Genomic DNA, 19314 nt, shown 5'->3' with positions numbered 1-19314 from the left:
GGACTCTTATCATTATTAGTTGTTACACAATAGTTGTTACACAAAAAACTGTCTCGATGGCTTATTTGATGTTTGTAAGTGCCGAAGAAGACCATGGGATGATTTGACCCAGAATAACACTTTAATTGCCCCACACCGATGTTGTGGTAATGAAACAGCTACGGTATATTTAACGCAGGGAATACAATTCAATATCTTTACACAACTTCTCCTGCTTTGACAATGCTGCTCTCAGTTCAAGTGTTGAGCAAGATAGAAAGTTAAAGAAGCTTTGAGGCACAAACAGAATGATAAAGTGACAGCGAAGCTCTTACCACGTTGTCACTGATCTTGGGTTTGCTGTTGATGATTCTCTCCTCCGCACCTATCAGACCGTCTAAACCAGACATGGCGGAGCCTGCAGGAGGTGAAGGGGGACAGTCAATAACAGCAGAGCAGCACAAACAAACAAATGAACAAACAAATAAACAGGGATGGTGGTATTGGTGGTGGACAGCCGCACACAGATATCCAGCTCTCGCGTCTGTCTCCCCAGTGCACTAGGGACAACAAATCCCTTTCTTCCAGTCAGCACAGTGTGAGCACTGTGACGCCAGCATGACACTGACCACACATTTCCGACAAAGGTCCTCTCAAAGTGGTGTTTCACATAAAGCTGTTATATAAACCTCCTTTGACTTATCACATTAGAACCCTTCTAAACAATTCATCATGCTGGCATTTCGTATGTATCCGTCACTTATCTGTAATTTCAGAGCCAAAACTCACTTTTGAACTTTTTAAAATCAATGTGTGTTTCAGTAAGTGGCTAAACCAAAAACTGGGCCGGAGTGTCAACTATGCACGTTAGACGGATGGTTTTGGTATAGGCACCGGATCTATTATTATGCACACACCAGATATGCCATGAATAAATCAAGTATTGAGAGACGAGAGAGCGAGGGAGGGAGTGAGGTCAAAGTTCTCAGTGATGCACATCAGTGATGAGTCTGCCGTCGGCTTATTGTCTTCTGCTGCAGCTAGTCAGCCAATGCTTAACGCATAAGATTAGAACAATTGCCTTTGGATTAAGCACACACAATGATGTGTGTTTATGAGCCTCAGTCAGCCGGAGTGACGTCTGAAACTCTGGCAGGTTATCACATGGTAGTGCAGGGCGCACAGCCAGCCACAATGACACACAGCACAATGGGAGCTGCCTCTATGGAAGCAATGTGACCTCTAATCTGCATGAGTTTGAAGAAGTGCTGAAACAATTAGTCCATTAATAGATCAGTCAATGGACGGAAAACTAATTGACAATTAATAATTTATGGAATAATTAGCAACAGCAAATGTGCCAAATATTCATGGGGTCAGAATGAATACGGTTGGACTAGAACAAAGCAAAAGCAACAGCAGAGGGACAACGTTCTATTGGGAAAAAACAGCAGGGGAGGTTGTGCATCCATTTTCCTAAAAAAAAAAAAATCTAAATACAATTTAGATGCAACAATGAGTGGAAGGTGTCTCTCTGAGTTCACAAGGTTAAACCCAGATCAGACAAAAGAGCTGACGTAACAACGTCCCTGTCTCAGGTATCGGAGGACCAATTGAGCCAATTTAGATCGGTGTGGGTCAGCGGCGGATTGAGCCTCAGACAGGGCCACTAAATCACGCAGCTCCCGTCAGGAAGAGGGCGACTGATGAGGTGAATGAGTGAGGGAGGAGGAATAATTAAGCAAGGTGGTTTGACTAATGTACTGAGGACTGGATGACAGCCAACACATGACTGAAATTGTCTCTGAGAAGGGACCTATCTCTACCAGACTAAGAAGCCACTGCTTTAATCAGCGTGAGGTGATAATCCTAGTATGATGAAAAGCATAAGAGCAACTGAAACACAACCACGCAGCCCATGTGACTCATCAAAACAAAGTAGAAAATTAGCTACCAGATGGCTTTTAAAATAGAAATGGTGGGAGAGAGAGGATCCCAAATTGCACCAAGGGAAAGGAAAACAGTGGAACAAAATAGTAGATGGGAGATGAGGAGTAGCGATGGGTGGGCAGAAAAACAAGACGCAACAGAGGCACCAACCTTTCTTGAAGGCACGTGGGGAGTCTGATAGATCGCCTTGGGGATTAGAAATGAGCAACAGAAAAAAAAACAGAGAAGGGGAAGGAGAGAAGAGAGTTAACTTAGGTGAGAAGAGAAAAGGCAGGATTATCAAGCTGTGTTAATTGATTAGGAAAAGAGTCCAGCAGGGAAAAGTCTGAAAATAAATTTGAGAGCTAACGAAATTAAAAAAAAGGGAACCATTTCAAAATCGTCTGGCTCTGCCTAAGCCCTCTGGGATATTGGCACGTATATTAAATTCTCCTCTGGGGTTTACTTGCAAGCTGCCTTCCATCTTGCTGGAAGCGTTCCATCCATCACTTTTTTCTCTCCTTCAAGATTCAATCTTTTGTTTGGCACAAATGTGACAAAGAAGAGAGCCATAACTGCTCTTTTTTCCTAAGCTTTTTTGGCTCCAGCTCAGCATCAACACCTGAGGCTTTATGCATCTTTCTGAACTTCAGTAGTTCTGCGTTGAAGGCTATGCCAAAGGGAACTGTGCAGGCACCGATAAAGCCAAACCCATGGCTCCACAGCCTCCACTTGCATTGGCATAGAACCCATTGGAAACCTATTGACCCTCACTGTGCAACAGTTCTTGCGTGCTTCATCACCAATGTCAGAGATTTATGTGTACGCCCTATTGTTTTCCGCACAGCCACAGTGATGCTGCTTGTGACTGTGTCTAAGGCAGGAGCTGCTCACCCTCTGGCTCTAAACGGGACCCCAAGGATGTGACCTGGAAGGGCCGGTAGGGTTTGCCCTCGGACACGGGGACTTCCACGCTCTCCTCTGACGACACGGTGACATCTGGCTGTGACTCAGAGATAGACGACAGGAACTGGTCCATGTCAGCTTTCTGCTCCTGGAGTAACTCGTCTGCAGAAAAGGGCAAATGACAGCGTGTGAGCAGCATGACGCATGCTAACACCTGGGACATGGCAGCACTGGGGAAAAAAGAGAGTTTCACCAATTTTTGTTAACAGAGCTGCTGCTGCAAGAGGCGTCACCTGTTCCCATTTCTGCTAACTACCAATTACTTTTTTCCTGCGAGCTATTTTCCATGTAAATCTGCTCATCTCCCAACAGGATGCTGCGTGGTGAGTGCTGTGACCCAGTTCTGTCACAGCACCCGCTCTTTTTTAGTCTACGCTAACACCATGCTGTGGTTCCATTAATGAACCAAAGGAAACAAAAGAAAATTTAAAAAAAACGGACATTGCCTGTCTTAAATTGTACCACTGGAGATGAATACATCCCGCATACACGTTCCAGCTTTAGATCTAATTGTAATAACGAGAGCTGGCAAGCAGAGACCCTTAAAATCAGAGAGCAGTAGCTGTATTAAATTCCATAAATTCATACTGAGAAAAGACAATTCTTTTCTTTGTGTCTCTGATCTCTCTCTGGTTTTCAGACAGCACTTAAGCCTGTCTGCTGGTCTCCTCCTATATTTGTTTCCTTTTGCACAGAGAGAAGATTTTTCTAGTCTGTTTGCAACAAATATTAAAAAAAATCTCTGCATTGGCTTCATCTGTCTGACACATTTCACTTCAGTCTTGTTACAGCACGCCGTCCCTTCTCCAAGCTTCCTCGGAGCTTGTGACTGAACATGACTTACCAATTTCATCCTGAATCTCCTCGGCCACATAAGGTACTTTGTAGAGCAGCGATAGACTCTGGTTCATCCTCTCCTCGATCACACGCAGGTGGGTCATCACCTGGTGTTGGGAAAACAGACCAAATGGGTGTCATGTAACCAAAATCCTGCTTTATGATGACAGCAAAGTGAAGTTGTATGTTTTTATTCCCAGGATCTTGGATAATTCAAAACAAATGAGTAAATATAATCAAGGTTTTCATATACAATGTTATGATTTACACCCAGGCCTCCAGCGCATTATTGTCATTTATGATAAAACTGTTCATTTTAGTTATTAATGGATGAATTGTTTAGTGTATGGAATTCCCAAAGTCCTGAGTGGTGTCTTCCTGTGGTTTATTTTGTCTGAACAACACAAGAACCCAACTGAATTATGTTTATAATGATGTAAGATAGGAAACAGTGGGAATTTTCAGAATGATAAATCATTCATTAAAGTGGTTGATGAATCATTTTATAGCACATGACAAATCCATTTACGGAATAATCATTGCAACACTATCCAACTAATTACAGAGTGATTTTCAAACTATTAGTATAAAATGTTCATCCCAACAGGATTTACTCATTTATCATTTGATTTGGTCACTCTTTGTGGTACTTTTGTGTCACCTTTTGGTAATTCTGAGTCTTTGTCTTGTAGTTTTTGTGCCATTTTGTGGTCATTTTGTGTGTCTTTGAAGTTGTTTAGTGTCACTTTGTGGTCATTTTGTATCTCTGAAGTTGTTTTGTGTAACTTTGTGGTCATTTTGTATTTCTTTGAAGTTGTTTAGTGTCACTTTGTGGTCATTTTGTATCTCTGAAGTTGTTTTGTGTAACTTTGTGGTCATTTTGTATTTCTTTGAAGCTGTTTTGTGTCAGTTTGTGGTCATTTTGTATTTCTTTGAAGCTGTTTTGTGTCAGTTTGTGGTCATTTTGTGTGTCTTTGAAGCTGTTTTGTGTCACTTTGTGGTCATTTTGTATCTCTTAAGTTGTTTTGTGTCACTTTGTGGTCATTTTGTGTTTCTTTGAAGTTGTTTTGTGTCACTTTGTGGTCATTTTGTGTTTCTTTGAAGTTGTTTTGTGTCACTTTGTGGTCATTTTGTGTGTCTCTGAAGTTGTTTTGTGTCACTTTGTAGCCATTTTGTGTGTCTTTGAAGTTGTTTTGTGTCACTTTGTAGCCATTTTGTGTGTCTTTGTGTCAAATTCTCAAATTGAATGACATTTTGGAGGTGAAGGCCAAGAAGAGCCTCCGGACACCCTGGACCTGTGACAGTTAGGCTCGTTCAGTAATCCATCCATGATATATAGTACAAGTTTGAGGACAGACAGCTATCTGTTCTCTGCCCAGAATATAAAGGGTTTCGAGGGTAGGGAGCCGCTCATGTTCACAAATGTATCCAGAACTGTGATTTCTGCTAGAGTACATATTTTCTCAAGATAAACTCAGACTCGCTCACTGCCAACCAACTTGCAGAGATAAAACAAGTTGCTACATGTTATATTTAAATCAGTCTGGAAGCTCTGAACTGACTTGACAGGATCTACTGCCTGTCAGCCCCAATCATCACCATTACATTTGCACTTTTGGTTAAAACAACAAACTCTTTTGATCGAACAGAAAGACAGACTTTGCGTATTCCCAAAATGATCCAGTCCTTTTAAGGTTTCTACCAGCAATATGTGTTTAGAGAGGAGGAATATTTCCACATTTCTGCTGCTGAAGCGGCTGGCAGAATATGAAAGCTACCAGCCACTGACAAAGCTGACCAGCTCTTGGCAGGTAACTGGTATTTATTTCCCACTATGATGATTGACTGCTTTAATCTTCGAACACATGGCTGCAATGTACCAGAGCCAGCAACAGATGGCAATAATGCACCTTTCCCATTAGAAGCACGATGCAGCCCCAGTGGCACCTTCCCTTCGATGCTTGACAAACCATTCTCATTATGAAGATTAAATGTCCCAGTGTTGGAGTAGAGATTTCAATGCATCAAGAAACCTCTCCCGTGCTAGACAGGTGAGGGTATTATTTGATATAAAAAAGAATTTTCTTGATCCCAGAAAGTCATATAACACAGTTACATAACGCACATCAAGCTTTCTGTTTACAATGGATTCTTTTTTAATACAATTCTCAGTCAGAGGTCAGATCCACACATAATTGTGATATGAATATGCTGCAGGATTAAGAAATACACACGAACTAGGCTTGACAAATAAGCACTGAGAGAGCACAACAATACATATTGGCTTCCCATGACTGAGCACCGAGATTCACCACCTCCCAGTTCACCTAAATAGCAACCCTGCAGTGCTTTCCCCTCCTCACTGTGTTGTTTCATCCATCTGCCGTGTTATGTGTAGTGGTGGAGGATAACTATAAATGGTGTTGAAGGACACAAACAGGCGAGTACATCTAACAGAGGAGCTTCCAGCCAAATCCCTGTGCAGCGGCTCAGAGTCCAGCATTACACAAGACCAGCGCAATGTTAATCTTCGGCTGAGGCTTAAGTGAATGAAACACCCGCCCTCCCTCTGTCAGACGAGCCTACTCACTCCTCCTGGGCTTCAACTCAGAGAAACACACACTCTTTCTACCTCCTACACACTTAGGAACAGGGCAGAGAGCGGCAGGCTGAGACATCATTATCCCTTCCCTGTCTGAGCGGGAATACGAGGAGTGTGAGATCTTGGCGTGTCTCTGCATGAGGTTTCAGATTTATTGACAGAGCCTCTAATATACAGTACACCCAAAGAGCTCAGGAAGGATGCAAAGGCTCACATTATTGGCCAGTACCAATTAATCAAATTGAAGTATACAGACTTAAAGGACACCACAGCTGATTATCACTCAACTGATTAAATCCAAATGTGTGGATTTCATGCTTTTCTGTTTTTGTAAATTGATTTTTTTTTGACGGTAAATTGGACAAAACAAGCATTATGAAGGGCATCTTTCACAAAAGGCAAATCAGGTGATCATCAATCATGCTCATCAGGATTGAAATACTGACCTGTGACTTCATCTGAGCAGCCTTCTCAGGATCCACAGCCAGGACGTGCTGGTAGTGGCGGATGGTGTGCTGGCGGTCCTTGTTCTCAGCGCGGACGTACCGTCTCAGGGCTTGCAGGATACGGTGGGGCTGAGAAGGACAAGGAGCAAGAAGAAGAGGTGTGGTTTTGAGTGTTGGGGGGAAAAAGCAGTCTCATAACCATGTCTGTGTAATGGATGGATTAGTATGATGCAATATTCTTTTTTTTTGTGTGGATATAAGTGATACGACAGCAATATCTTCTCTGAAGTTGAATTGATCAATCAATCGTTCGCGTCTAACTTTAGAGTCATCGATGAAATAGTTTTGATTTTCATTTAATAAATAATTATAGTTGATAAAGCATGGAATTACAATACAATATGACCCACAAACCACCCACAAACCCCATCCTGCATACCACTGTACAGCTTTCTTTTCTTATTCTAGAACAGGTTTTTTGTTTATTACAGTATCTCTTACCATTTTTATTATTGCAAAACTTCTATTCTACGTTTATATAGCTTTTATTTGTATTCTTCTTACATGTTTATTGGATGCAACAAACACCAAGGCAACTTCCTTGTAAGTGAGAACCTAGTACTTGGAAATAAATCTCACTCTGATTCTAGAAGAACACTTTGTACTACTAAAGATGAAACATTATCTTTCCCCAACCTGCATACATCTGAGCAGTATGATGACAAGAACGCTGTCAGATGTAAGGTGCATTTCCATTGCATCCATTGCATATGACGTGACATAAAGTATTCTGCAGCACCTACTAAATAGCATCCCAACACAGATGATGCAATTACCTATTTTTGAGGAGTAACAGAAGCAGCATTAGAAATAGCTGCTCTCGGGTCAGGCAACATTGCTACATTTGAAATGAGTACAAATATACATATTTAAGTCTTTCCTTTTTGACTAACAAACCCACACTGGCGGTTAGAGAGGCCACAGAGTGCCAAAATGTGTGCTGGCAAAAGGATCAAAAGATTATTAGATAAGAGGAATTAAAAACATGACACAGAGATTAAAGCTGTAGGTTCAAATGTGATTGACTTTGTGCTCATGAAAGAGGATTTTGAGATGTGTGTTTTTCTGGCTGTAGTAATCCATTCTCCTTATGATGAATTGCAAGTTGGCAGAGGGTCTTTTGAAAGGATATGAAATTAGCCACAGGCCATAAGTAGTGTAGGAGTGAAATGTGTGTGTGTGTGTGTGTGTGTGTGTGTGTGTGTGTATTTAGCAGATGTTAAGAGGTGAGGAGAGGATAAAAGACACTCTCAGAGGCACTACAGTGAGTGTGGTGTTTACCCTGGGGGGGTCAGCCTGCAGGGCAGCCAGGTAGTTCTCCAGGGCCAGACGGCGCCGGTCATTAAGCATGGCCTCAACCCGGGCGAGGTGAGTCTCCACCAGCTGCTGCTTCTCGCTGGCTGCCTCCTCCTCCAGAGACTCCACCATGGCTTGGAAGTGCTACAAACGAAAAGATAAAGAAATAAAGAAATATGTATATGAGTCTTAAACAGCATGACACAACAGAGCCCTTTACACCACCTCAAACAGAACAAGAAAAAAATGTTGCTCTTGTTTTACTCATGTCGCCTCTCAGGCTTGTCAAGGGAGTTCGGGACTTATTTAGAAGTCTCCCCATTCAGACAGTGCCCTAATTTAGCCATACAGTGATAAAGATAGAGCAGCCAGGGAAAAGGGATCTTTAATGGGACAGGGAGTAAGGGACCCACGGCCTGCACGCTGTCATACCTCACCCAAACAAAGGGGGGACTCCCAAGGGGACGGATCAGTGTCTTACCTGGATCAATGTCTGCCTCTCAGCCTTAGGCAGGTTCTTAGCCTGGCGATCAGCCTCTTCCCACTCCTTTCTTACCTGGAGTGAGAGGCACAGAAATGAAATGGTTGTCCGACTGCGCCTGTTCACTGGATATTTTGTAAATGTAGCTGGAGAGAAAAGAAAACCTTCCTTTGCTCGACTGTAAGTGACCCTTAAAACTAAGACATTGCTCCTTGACATATTCTCGCATTCAAATTTTATTACTAAATCTAATACTATAATACTGAGCGCGCCCACCGACTTGCTCATTTTTTGGCCCTGAATTCTCTCAGGCAGCAGCTCCGCTCAGCTGCAGCCCTACAAGCTGAAGTTAATTTTACTCTTACTCACACTACAAAAATGATCTTCTTTTTTTTTTAAAACTGCACCTCAAATGTTTCAACATTATTCAATCGAATTGGAAAATAGGTCACAAACTGCCTCACAGTGAGTTGAGAAATAGTTTATAAAGAAATATAGTCTATGAACTCGTATGCCTGCTTTTATCTGTGTTTCCGTCTCAATGAAAAAAATCAATGGAGGACAATAGCTTTCACTTCATCAGTGCCCTCTATGGAAAGAGTACGACTTATATTCATTTTACAAATGTAATACTAAATTCCATATATAATTCAATTATAATAATATTGCTTTTGTTGCATAGTTTTTCTGCCCTTGGGAAAATATTCTTCTTCTCTAATCAACTGGTATTGACCAATGCCACAGATAATGTACATGACATTCATCTAGCTGACACCTATCCACAGCTGCGATAAGTGCATTCAACCACGAAGATCTTACCCAAAAAGTGCACACTGCCATTCAAAAGTTTAGAATCAGCTGTTGTATTGATGATTTTCTCCTTTCCCTAAAAAATGAGAACTTTCCCTCAGATATGAAAACGGTTGAATTCCGACACCAAATGTTATTAATATTTGAAATATTTTAGTTCGTTTTTTATTTCAGTCATTTGTAACTTCAAGACTCAAGACAGTGTAATAAACAACAAACAAGCATTATGTTACTGCATTTCTTGCATTAAAAATCAATTTAATACACAAAAAAGCTATACAAGTCTTAAAAAGAAGAACATTTAAATGATTCTAACTTCCATTCAGTCGAGGTTCACAGTTGCATCATGGGAGAATACTTGAACTTGCACAATGGTGCAGTTGGGCTCTCAATATTGAGCTTGTCTTTGGGCCCTCTATAGTCTACTCACTGGTTAGATTAAATAGGTTTCAACGTTGTTTGACAGCCAATGGTATACTAACTCTAGACCAACCCTCTATTTATGTGAAGTTTGAAGAAGAGCATTGCTAAAGCAACACATTGCCTGTTATTTCCAGCTTGTTATAGGCTTCATTATTGTGTACTTGACAGTGAAACTGGAAGCTGTTCCTATTTAAATCTGCACATATTTCGATGCTACGCTTCCAGTTTCTTTTTCTAATGTCTGCTGATTTTTTCTTTTATGTTCAACTGTTCCCAGAGGGATCTTTGGGCGTTTTTATGTGTTTGTCAACTTGGAGCGTTTTCCCTTTGGTTCAGTTTCTTTTCATACAGAATAAAATCCAATTGAAAATGCATCACTACAAACCATGTGAGAACTGTCACTCCAGATGAGTTAGATGAGTCTGAGCAGAAGCAAGAGAGTAAATACAGGAAGAAGATCCTGAATCTGGACTAGTGCATATTTCTGCCTATGGTCTAGCTAGCCGTCTCTCATCATTGTCAAACCAGCTCATTTAATTTATGAATTGTCCAGACACTGCTGCGCCAGCGAGGTAACTACATCTGCTCTGCTCACTGAGCCTTTGCGCTGCTCTGCCCGTTTCTGTCTCCAACTTTATTGGTGACTGAGATACAGAGGACAGCTAGCTTGGCCGCAGCATATTTCTGTAAGAAAAACACTGCTATGCAATTCTCCGGTGAGGTGCTTCTACTACTACTACTACTACTACTACTACTACTATTCAAGTTGCTACAATGTGTGTTCTGCTGCATCACAGATTTCCGAAACAGACCTGACTACAGGAGTTCAGCACAAACGTACAAAGTGCACCTGGTAGTTGGTTCATTGGCGTTCTCTCCACAAACAAACTGTGCCGAAGCTTACCAGAGATTGTTTGAGACCACGTCCTCGAGGTGGTGCGATTGCTGTGTTCACACCTGCACAAATGAACCGCACCAAGGGGGAAAACGCTCCAGGGTTCAATTCAAACTAACTAAACAAGGCAGGTGTGAAAATGCCCACGTTTCTCTCTGCCCTTTCAGTTGTCAGTCTTGTTGAACCATTGTACAGTGCTTTGTTGCCCCTACAAACATGACCTTTTTTTTGCAAATCCTTCATATATATTTCTAAAGAGGACTTTCTACCCACCCATGAAAAACCATTAAAAAAGAGCAGTCGTCTCAGCTGACTGGACACAGCCAAGCTTTGTGGCAGGAGATTCCAAAACTTTTGAATGGTGTATGTGTTATGTTCATTTTGTGCATTAGAGCAGTGGAAATCTTACTTATTGCCTCTTTAATTGGCTAGTGGTGTACTGACTAAACTTGGAAACTCACCCTCTCCATGCGGTTGCGGTGCCTGATTTCCAGCTGCTCCTTGGCCCTCTGGAAGCGACTGTGCTCTTTGTCGTCGGCCGGGGTCTCAAAGTAGATGTCCACATCATCAGTGGGCTGAGGAGTCGGTGGTATGGCTGCAAATTCAGATGGTGAGTGAGACAGTGCTTCAAACTGACAGCCAGGCACACAGACAGACAGACAAACACACAGGCGGATAGACAGACTGATCCAGGCAGGAACAGGTAGGCAGAAAGACAACTGTACACAGAGAGAGAAGGAGTTGAAAGTGGAATGCAGATTGGACAAAAATCCTCACAGAAGCACTCCTCTCATAAGCATTCTTCCATCCTCAGTAACTCTGATAAACTTAAAAGAATCTGACAGTCTTCCCTTTTGGATTCCTTTCATCCTCCCATGGGCTTTCTTCTGACAAGTCGCGTCTCCAACACTAATGGTAATATCTCTGTGTTTGACGGCTGGGTCATCCGGGGCGAGGCCAGAGGGCTCTGTTCTGGGTTCCTCGCTACACAGTCACGCAGGACTCACTCCCCGCACCGCGGCAACTCACAAGAAACAATAACGCTCCAGGCTTGCAAACAGGAAGAGACTTCATCGTTTCACCTCACCATCAAAAACAGGAGGCACGGGTTAACGGATAAAAGCATAGCGAACTTTACTGCTTCAGCTACTAAAAGTCATTTTAGCTTCTTAAATACAAAAGAAAAATCCAATTGGTATGAGCTGTGTTTGAACTGATGACACGTGAGGCATCGTGAGGTGCAAAAACGGTGCTGGCTGACATATGTTGGTTGCAGAAGTAGTGGCAGTGCTCTGTGAGTAGACAGACAGGGTGTTTACAGGCAGACACACATGAACAAATGGCAGGAGGGAACACTGACATGCAAACAGAGAAGAAACAAAACTCTAGAAAGTGTGCATGCATATGAATGAACAAAAAATTAAGAAGAAAAAAGAATGTCATGGTTCTTATTTAATATTTTTGTGTTTTTTTTTATTCTAATTTTGCTTTTGTAACCTAGTTTAAAATGTGTTTCTGTCGTGACAGCTGAGTTGGGTTAAAACAAGTGTTAGCCATAATCATGATCAACCCATTATACTTGTTTGGTGCATCACTAAAGAGCAAAATGGTAAAAAAAGTAAAAAACCATTCCCTTCATTTAAGAAACAAAGACAAATTTCTCAAGTGTCCCAAAATTAGCCAAATTACGATTAAATCAGAAAATCTGATCAAAGGATAAGTAAAGAAGTGGGATGAAGTAACTGTTCGCTCAAATATAGATTCTTCTTCAGGTTAGATAGTACCCTGTGCATATTTTAAGTGATTTATTTATTCAAATAAAACCAATATAAGCTCAATTTCTTTCTGCCAGATACAGTTAATATTGAAGATGTCAACAGTTCCACTTTAGCAGAGAATTAACCCAAAGTAATGAAGCAGTGTGTCCCATGATTGAAAACATTAAGATCTATTAGTGAAGAACTGGATGCTGAGTGACATTTTATTCAGTGATACAGTGATGAAACTATCAATTCATGAAAATGAATGTGATGAATTGTTCAAGCAAAAATACCAAACAACATCTACTTCCAGACACACTTATGATGTTGAGTGAATTCAGTTGTTGTGATTGTTGTGGTGGAGGTAACGTGGTCATAACAGCTGTAGTGGTTTAATGAGTGACAGCTGAAGACTGCAGAACAGGTGTTCTGTTATAAGTCGGTGACGGACTAAGCCTATATTAGCCTATAAGTGTTGTTAGCGCAGAGTGTGCAGCAAAGACACAAACAGAGAGAGAAAGGAGGGTTGTTGTCAAACCAGCCTCTGTCTGGTGAGACTTACTCAGGCGCTTGCACACGGCCATGCAGTACTCCTCTGAATCGAAATTGTTGCGGTTGCCGGCGCAGCCCCCGTATATGAAGCGCACACACTTCCTCTGGCTCATGTCGAAGTGCCAGCGGGGCATGGAGGCACGACAGGGACCGGTCTCAGCCTCCAGGGTGCACACCGCTGCCAGGGGACAGCTCGTTAGATCATCCAGCCACTAGGAGGCAGCACTCAATTCCAGTCTCAATTACAAACACTCCTTACCATGGCTACATCTACAAATATGATTAAACAAAACAATAAAAACTGGGACAACTCATTTAGCAGCAGTTTGGCTACGAAAAAGGCGGGATGATTCGCCCTTGCACTCTGATAAAGAAGAACAGTAAATCACAGCGCCTGCAATGAGCTGAAGAAAAGGGTATTGCCGATGCATAAACTTATCTAATTACAGTCTGGCTGAGATTGAACCATAACTGTGTATAGTTTAAAAGTTAAAAAGGGTTGATTAAATTTAAGTGGTAGGCAAGTTGTCAATAACGGGGGAGAGAGAGAGAGATAGAGAGAGGATACAGTAGAAGGGAGGATGGTACATTAAGACTTTAAAACAACTCATTACAAACCTTTCACCTCCTGCAGCGTCTTGTCCTCATCTTGGCTCTCGGACATTTTTCTGCTCTCTTTCTTCTCATACTCGTCCTCCTTATCTGTCTCCTCGTCCTCATACACGTAGTGGTACTCCTCTTCGTCTTCCTCATCCTCGTCGTCATCCTCGTGCACCAGCTCCTCCTTTTTTGTGGGCTGCTCATCCGCTGGCATCTCACTGAGGAAGGGGAGGGAGGCGGAGGTGATTGAGTGAAGGGGTGGGAGCCAGGATGAGGAATGATTTATCAAACAAGACAGAGCAGCTGCCATAGGTCAATGTCACGACACTTTAATTCATCCAGATGGCCAGTAATACCTGCCCTTCAGAAGAGAGCGGATATCGCCCTCGCAATATTTCACAGACATGCCACGACCATGAACACAACAACAGACTGCTCACCCGTCCTCTACGGCATCCTCGTATTCCAGGTCGTTCTCGTCAATCTCCTCGTCCTCCATTTCCTCCTCTTCGTCGTCCTCCTGGGAGGGCAGGGAAGGTGGAGCGGACTCCCCGATGCGAGAGGCGGGGCAGCACACGTACTCGGTGCCGTGGAACTTGTCGATGCCACAGGGCAGCAGCATGCCGTAGCTGTGTAGCACCATGGAGCTCTTGGCACAGGCCTGATAGGGTAGAAGGAGGAGTAGTGATGATATCGACCATACAGGGGCTCTAGATTGATTAAGCCGCTGTGGTTTTTAGGCCCTTCACTACTTTAAAGTATCTAATCCAGCTGCGACAAGGTGACATCTGTTTAACCTCTATTCATCAAGGGAAACTTAAAGGACTACGTCAATAGTGATGCCCATGGCAGATGGAAGAGTGCGTGAGTCACAATCGGAGGAAACTGTGGAGGTTTAATTCATTCAGTCACATGATATTGTTGACATGTATGCATAGAGTAAAAATATACAGTAAAATATAAATCAGAAGAAATCTCCGTTTGCAATGTAAATGTCTGTATTCTTTACTCTAAGCCTGTACAGAACTTTCACCAGCTTTATTAAATTATATTTAAGCTTTTATCATGTATATACTCTTTATCCGGCAGGTGTACATTAGCTGTCTATCCTCACAGATGGAACCAGTTTTCATTTTATGACTTTGAGCGTAGTGTTAGTGCCGTGCATCTATCCATCCACAGAATGTAGACATGCTGATTTAAGAGCCAGTTCCTGTCACATACTGATGACTAAAAACGATCAATGTGCCACACTGCCACAAAGTCATGCAGTCCTTTAACTGATGTGCTGTTTTTCAACAATACTGTGCTTAGCTAGGAAGGAGAGCTTCAGACTAACCGATGGCAGCTCAGAAACTCCAGTGGAGCAGTGGAAGATTAGCTGCCCTGCTTAAGAACATCTCAGCAGCAGTTGGTGAGGGAGTTGAGTTTTTTTTCTTTAAAGTTATTTCTCTTACTCAAATTTTCCCACTGGTAAGATTTATTACTGCTCGGCTGTAACAAATTTGTTATTGTATGTAGGTCGTTTGTGCCTCTGGATGTCACACTATCTCAGGCTGCAGATGATACCCGGAATCAGCCGTTTGTAATATGTGTCGTTGAAGTTAAGAGTCAGGCAGCAGAAGGCAGGGAGAGACAAGAGCAGACGTTTGATGTGCTCTGTGAGCTGCTGCTAGTACTGTCATGGTCTGAGTGGCCCCCAAGGGCCAGCTCTGGAGCTGCCCAGGGGGGATTAGCTGCATTACAGCCACAACACTAATCTGATTAGGCGCTGAAATGTGAGGGCTCCTGGCCAGCCTGTGATCAGAGGGCCTCAGAGACTCACAGAGACAGGTGAAAAGATATTAGGGAGGAAAGAAGAAAGATTGGAAAGTAATAAAAGTATGAACAGTAGGACGTGGATGGAAAAGTAAAATTGATGCTTCAAACGCCCTCTTGACTTTGCTTTTCCATTGCTCTACAATCTTGGAGATACAGTCTCCCACTGTTTCCTGTGAAGTACATCCTTCCTTACCTCTTTGGCCACACCGTGCCACTGCTGATGGCTGACGCACATGTCCATACGCTCCTTGTGGAAGAACTTGCACTTCTCCGGAACCAGAAGCACGTCACTCACGAACTCGCCCACTGCAACAGCGAATCACACAGACCAATAAGCCTGTTAGTCACATTGCCAATCTGTCCCAAAAAAAGAAAAAACACCCCCCTCCCCTGCCAGGTCACTGCTCAACAACACTGCCAGGGTTAGAAACGATAAATTGCCCAGAGGGACTAAAAAAAGAATAACAGATGAGGTACATGAAAAAAAGGGCATGATTCAATAATTCATGGCTGCCTGGTCCTTTACATTTCATTACAGCGGCATAACAGAACAGGCATTTGACATTTGACACATCTGCCCGTGCACCTGACGCCCAGAGGGATTCATCTCTCCTCTATTGCCACATCTGTAATTTAGCAATCAAAATGGCAGCCGAGAAAATCAGGTTCCACACTGTGACTCTTTTAAAGTAGTACAGACTGTTCCTGCAGGTCAATGATATCATTTACGTGATGAATTCAATTCGGAAATGTTTTATTCATAGAATAAGCTGAAAGAAAGCAGATGTGGGGAAAAAAATAAATGACTTGAAAGGCATTTCGTGAATCCCTATGAATAGCTGCAGGTTGAAAACCATGTGTGGGTAAGCATATGGTGCAGGGGTCATAAGAGAGATTAAAAGGACAACGACTGCTGGTTGGCTGGCAGCGTGACCAGACGCTCAGGTAGAAACAGTGCCATCAGACACAGATGGAAAGTCAGGCAGAGAGAGGGAGGGATAAATAGAAGGTTCGGAGCAGAGTCCAGATCAGAGTAGCTGAGAAATGGGCGGACTGAAACGCACAAGTGGGGGTTTAGAGGTTTCACGTCGAGGGCAGGGACCTGTCCTATAACTGCTCATTTAGCAGTACGCCACAACCTCTGCCTTAGGGAGAGCTGCTGGAGTGCTTTATAGGAGCCAGGCGAGGCAGAGGGTGAAAAAGCAGTGTTTTGGAAAATGAGAGGGTAGGATAGGAAGAAGAGAGAGCTGGAAATAGCAGAGGACTCGGCAGCTGCTTCTCATCTCCGCCCAGGAGATACAGTAACAACCCCTCACACAACCCCCCCTCATCCCTCCTGACCCGCGTCCGCCTGCTTCTGCTTTGTGCCCAGCACTGGAGGAACGTAACTAAATACATTTACTCAAGCGCTGTTCTTTGATGTCAGTGTTATCATTGCAAATGCTGAGCAATCTTAATTCCAAATGTACAGATTATATTCTATTGGTTTATAATAGAATATAGTGGGTTTTGGACTAAAATAAGACATTTTAAAATGTAGTCTTGAATTCCAGGAAATTGGGAGGGATGACAAGACAATTTATTTATTAATTTGTTTATTTTTAAAAATGGGGCAGAATAATATTAATGAACATTTATATGTAAATATGTGTTGGATTGTAACCAGGAGGCTAATTTGCATCCCTTGTCCCATTGGCAGGTGGAAAATGAAAGACTTCAAAACCAGTAAAAGTACAGAAGAAAAAGGCACAACAGCATGGCACAACAAAACTTGACAATGACAGAGCTGACAGCAACAACATATAATATAAAATGCACATACAAACTCTGTCATACAATCAATGTCTTCTTCTACTACTACTTTTAATTCACTACATTTTAGAGGGTAATGTATTTCTAATCCATTCATTTGACAGCTATGGTTGTTTTGCAGGTTTTGAGATGTGATCTGCTTATAAATGATGATGCATTGTTATAACCTGCCTAAACTACCCAGCAGTATATGAAGAAGTTCAAGTACTTCCATCTTGACTAGGTGTGGCATTTAAATATGACAATAGACTACAAAAACCTGACAAAACACTCTGAGAGGTCATTCTGAAAGAGTGTTTTTACTTTTAATATGTTTATAGATTTTTCTGATAATACTACTTTATTGGACTCTTACAGGGGAAATCTGTTTAATGCATGACTTATTTTGTAAAAGAGTCATTTTACATTGCTATATTGGTACTTTTTTGGGAGTAAAATGATCTCTTCTGGTGCACACCTCACTCCCTCCAACTACTTTCTCTTTTCTTGAGAGAAACTGAGTCAGAAATTGAGTCCCAGGAACCTTCAGCTCCATATTCATTCACTCAAACACTCTCTCTTCATTTCATTTCTCTCTCTGTCTCATTCTCTCACACTTACAGGTTGCTTTGTTTGTGAGGTAGAGTGGGTTTCGAGCAGACGCCGTACGCGGTCACACTGCAGTGGGTGATGGATGGTGGTGTTTGGAGAGCAGCTGTGCCTCGCAAGCACTCCTGCTCAGTGTGTTTCTGCGTGTGTGTAGCTGTGCAAGTGTGTGTATGAGAGCACAATACTCCTCTTTCTCTGTGACCTCCTCTCCACCTACTCTTTTCAGCCGCCTTTCCTTTAACCTTCTGTCTATCAGACACCCTTACTAACACTCTCCGGTGCACAGACTGGCTGTACTGCAGGCATCTAGGATGTGAGAAGGTAAGAATACACCCAATGTGCCAATAATAATTTCAGTACTGGGAGTTTGTGTATTGAATTAAACTCCAACCAAGATCTGCTCATCGACAGCATGACTATTGTGTTTCAAGGACTTTCCAAAGGAAACCCGCTGTAATTAAATGCAATAACGTTTTCAGTGCACTTAACGATTCAATCTGTAACATATTTCATTAAATACATATTATGTGTTTTCTTTACCCACTGGCATCATAAAGCATTATTCAAATCTAAATAACTTAGCAGGCTCATTTATGCTTACAGTAAGATATGGATACGGATGAAGCCTTTGTCTGTACTCTGCGTTCATTACATCCATATTTGCGCATGTTTTCTGAACGTTTACACATGCGAGTAAATGGGGCAGTACTGCTGGAAACCGTGGCGACAATGTAGCCAATAGCTCAAGGAAGACAACCATAGGACATGACGAAATAGATTTAAAAATGGCGGAATGGAATTTTGATGTATTTCATAGATATAGGCTACGTTCACACTGCAGTTACAATCCGATTGTATGTGACCCATATCTGATTTGCTTTTGACCGTGTGACCAGTCGCATCTGACATTTTCAAATCAGAATTAGGCCATTTTTAAATGTGGTACTGAATCGGATACGTATCCGATTTTTTTGGATGCGACCACAATCTGAACAGCCAGGTCCCGTTTAATGCAACTTTGACGTCATTCGGACCCGTGCTGCACTGTTTTGTAAATGAATGACAAATAAAGTTGATTATAAAAAAAAAGTGTGCCACAGGCAGGAGCCAGGAACAAACAAAACAAACATGGAGGACAGCAGTAAAGCAGGTGGCCAGTGGAGGGAGAGTGAAGTTTTTATTAAATTTGCAGGCTGCAGCCACACACTGTTTTTAGCATTAAGCATTAAACAATACCGTTGTGGCGTGATGTCATCAATGATCAACTATACATGCAGGTCAATTCAGGAGCGTGAGCTGTTCACACAGCAATCTGTAGACAGGCCACATTTAAAGACGTAATGTGAACAGACAAACAAAAAAATCGTATTTGAGCAATAAAGACCTCACAGACCATCAGGCTCTACAACTCTGCCTCCGTTTTTGCCTCTTTCATATGAGGTAGGCTGAGGTAGGTT

At 42.3% G+C, this 19314-nt stretch overlaps 1 protein-coding gene across 1 annotated transcript in view; it reads right to left on the bottom strand.

Moving 5' to 3' along the window:
- aplp2 (amyloid beta (A4) precursor-like protein 2) overlaps positions 1 to 19314 on the bottom strand; it is a 58870-nt gene that overhangs the window by 4425 nt on the left and 35131 nt on the right. Inside the window, exons 4-14 of the mRNA XM_083914050.1 lie at positions 15651 to 15763; positions 14077 to 14297; positions 13655 to 13854; positions 13047 to 13214; positions 11186 to 11319; positions 8597 to 8671; positions 8101 to 8259; positions 6760 to 6888; positions 3719 to 3818; positions 2803 to 2976; positions 315 to 397 (exon numbers count right to left, since the gene is read on the bottom strand). Of these exons, the coding sequence (XP_083770176.1) occupies positions 315 to 397; positions 2803 to 2976; positions 3719 to 3818; positions 6760 to 6888; positions 8101 to 8259; positions 8597 to 8671; positions 11186 to 11319; positions 13047 to 13214; positions 13655 to 13854; positions 14077 to 14297; positions 15651 to 15763 (1556 nt within the window). The remainder of the gene's footprint in view (positions 1 to 314; positions 398 to 2802; positions 2977 to 3718; positions 3819 to 6759; positions 6889 to 8100; positions 8260 to 8596; positions 8672 to 11185; positions 11320 to 13046; positions 13215 to 13654; positions 13855 to 14076; positions 14298 to 15650; positions 15764 to 19314) is intronic.

This window comes from Echiichthys vipera (genome assembly GCF_963691815.1).
Source record: "Echiichthys vipera genome assembly, chromosome: 5".
NCBI lineage: Eukaryota > Metazoa > Chordata > Actinopteri > Perciformes > Trachinidae > Echiichthys > Echiichthys vipera.
The sequence above is the reverse complement of the archived record's forward strand: the minus strand, read 5'-3'. Positions and strand labels throughout refer to the sequence as shown.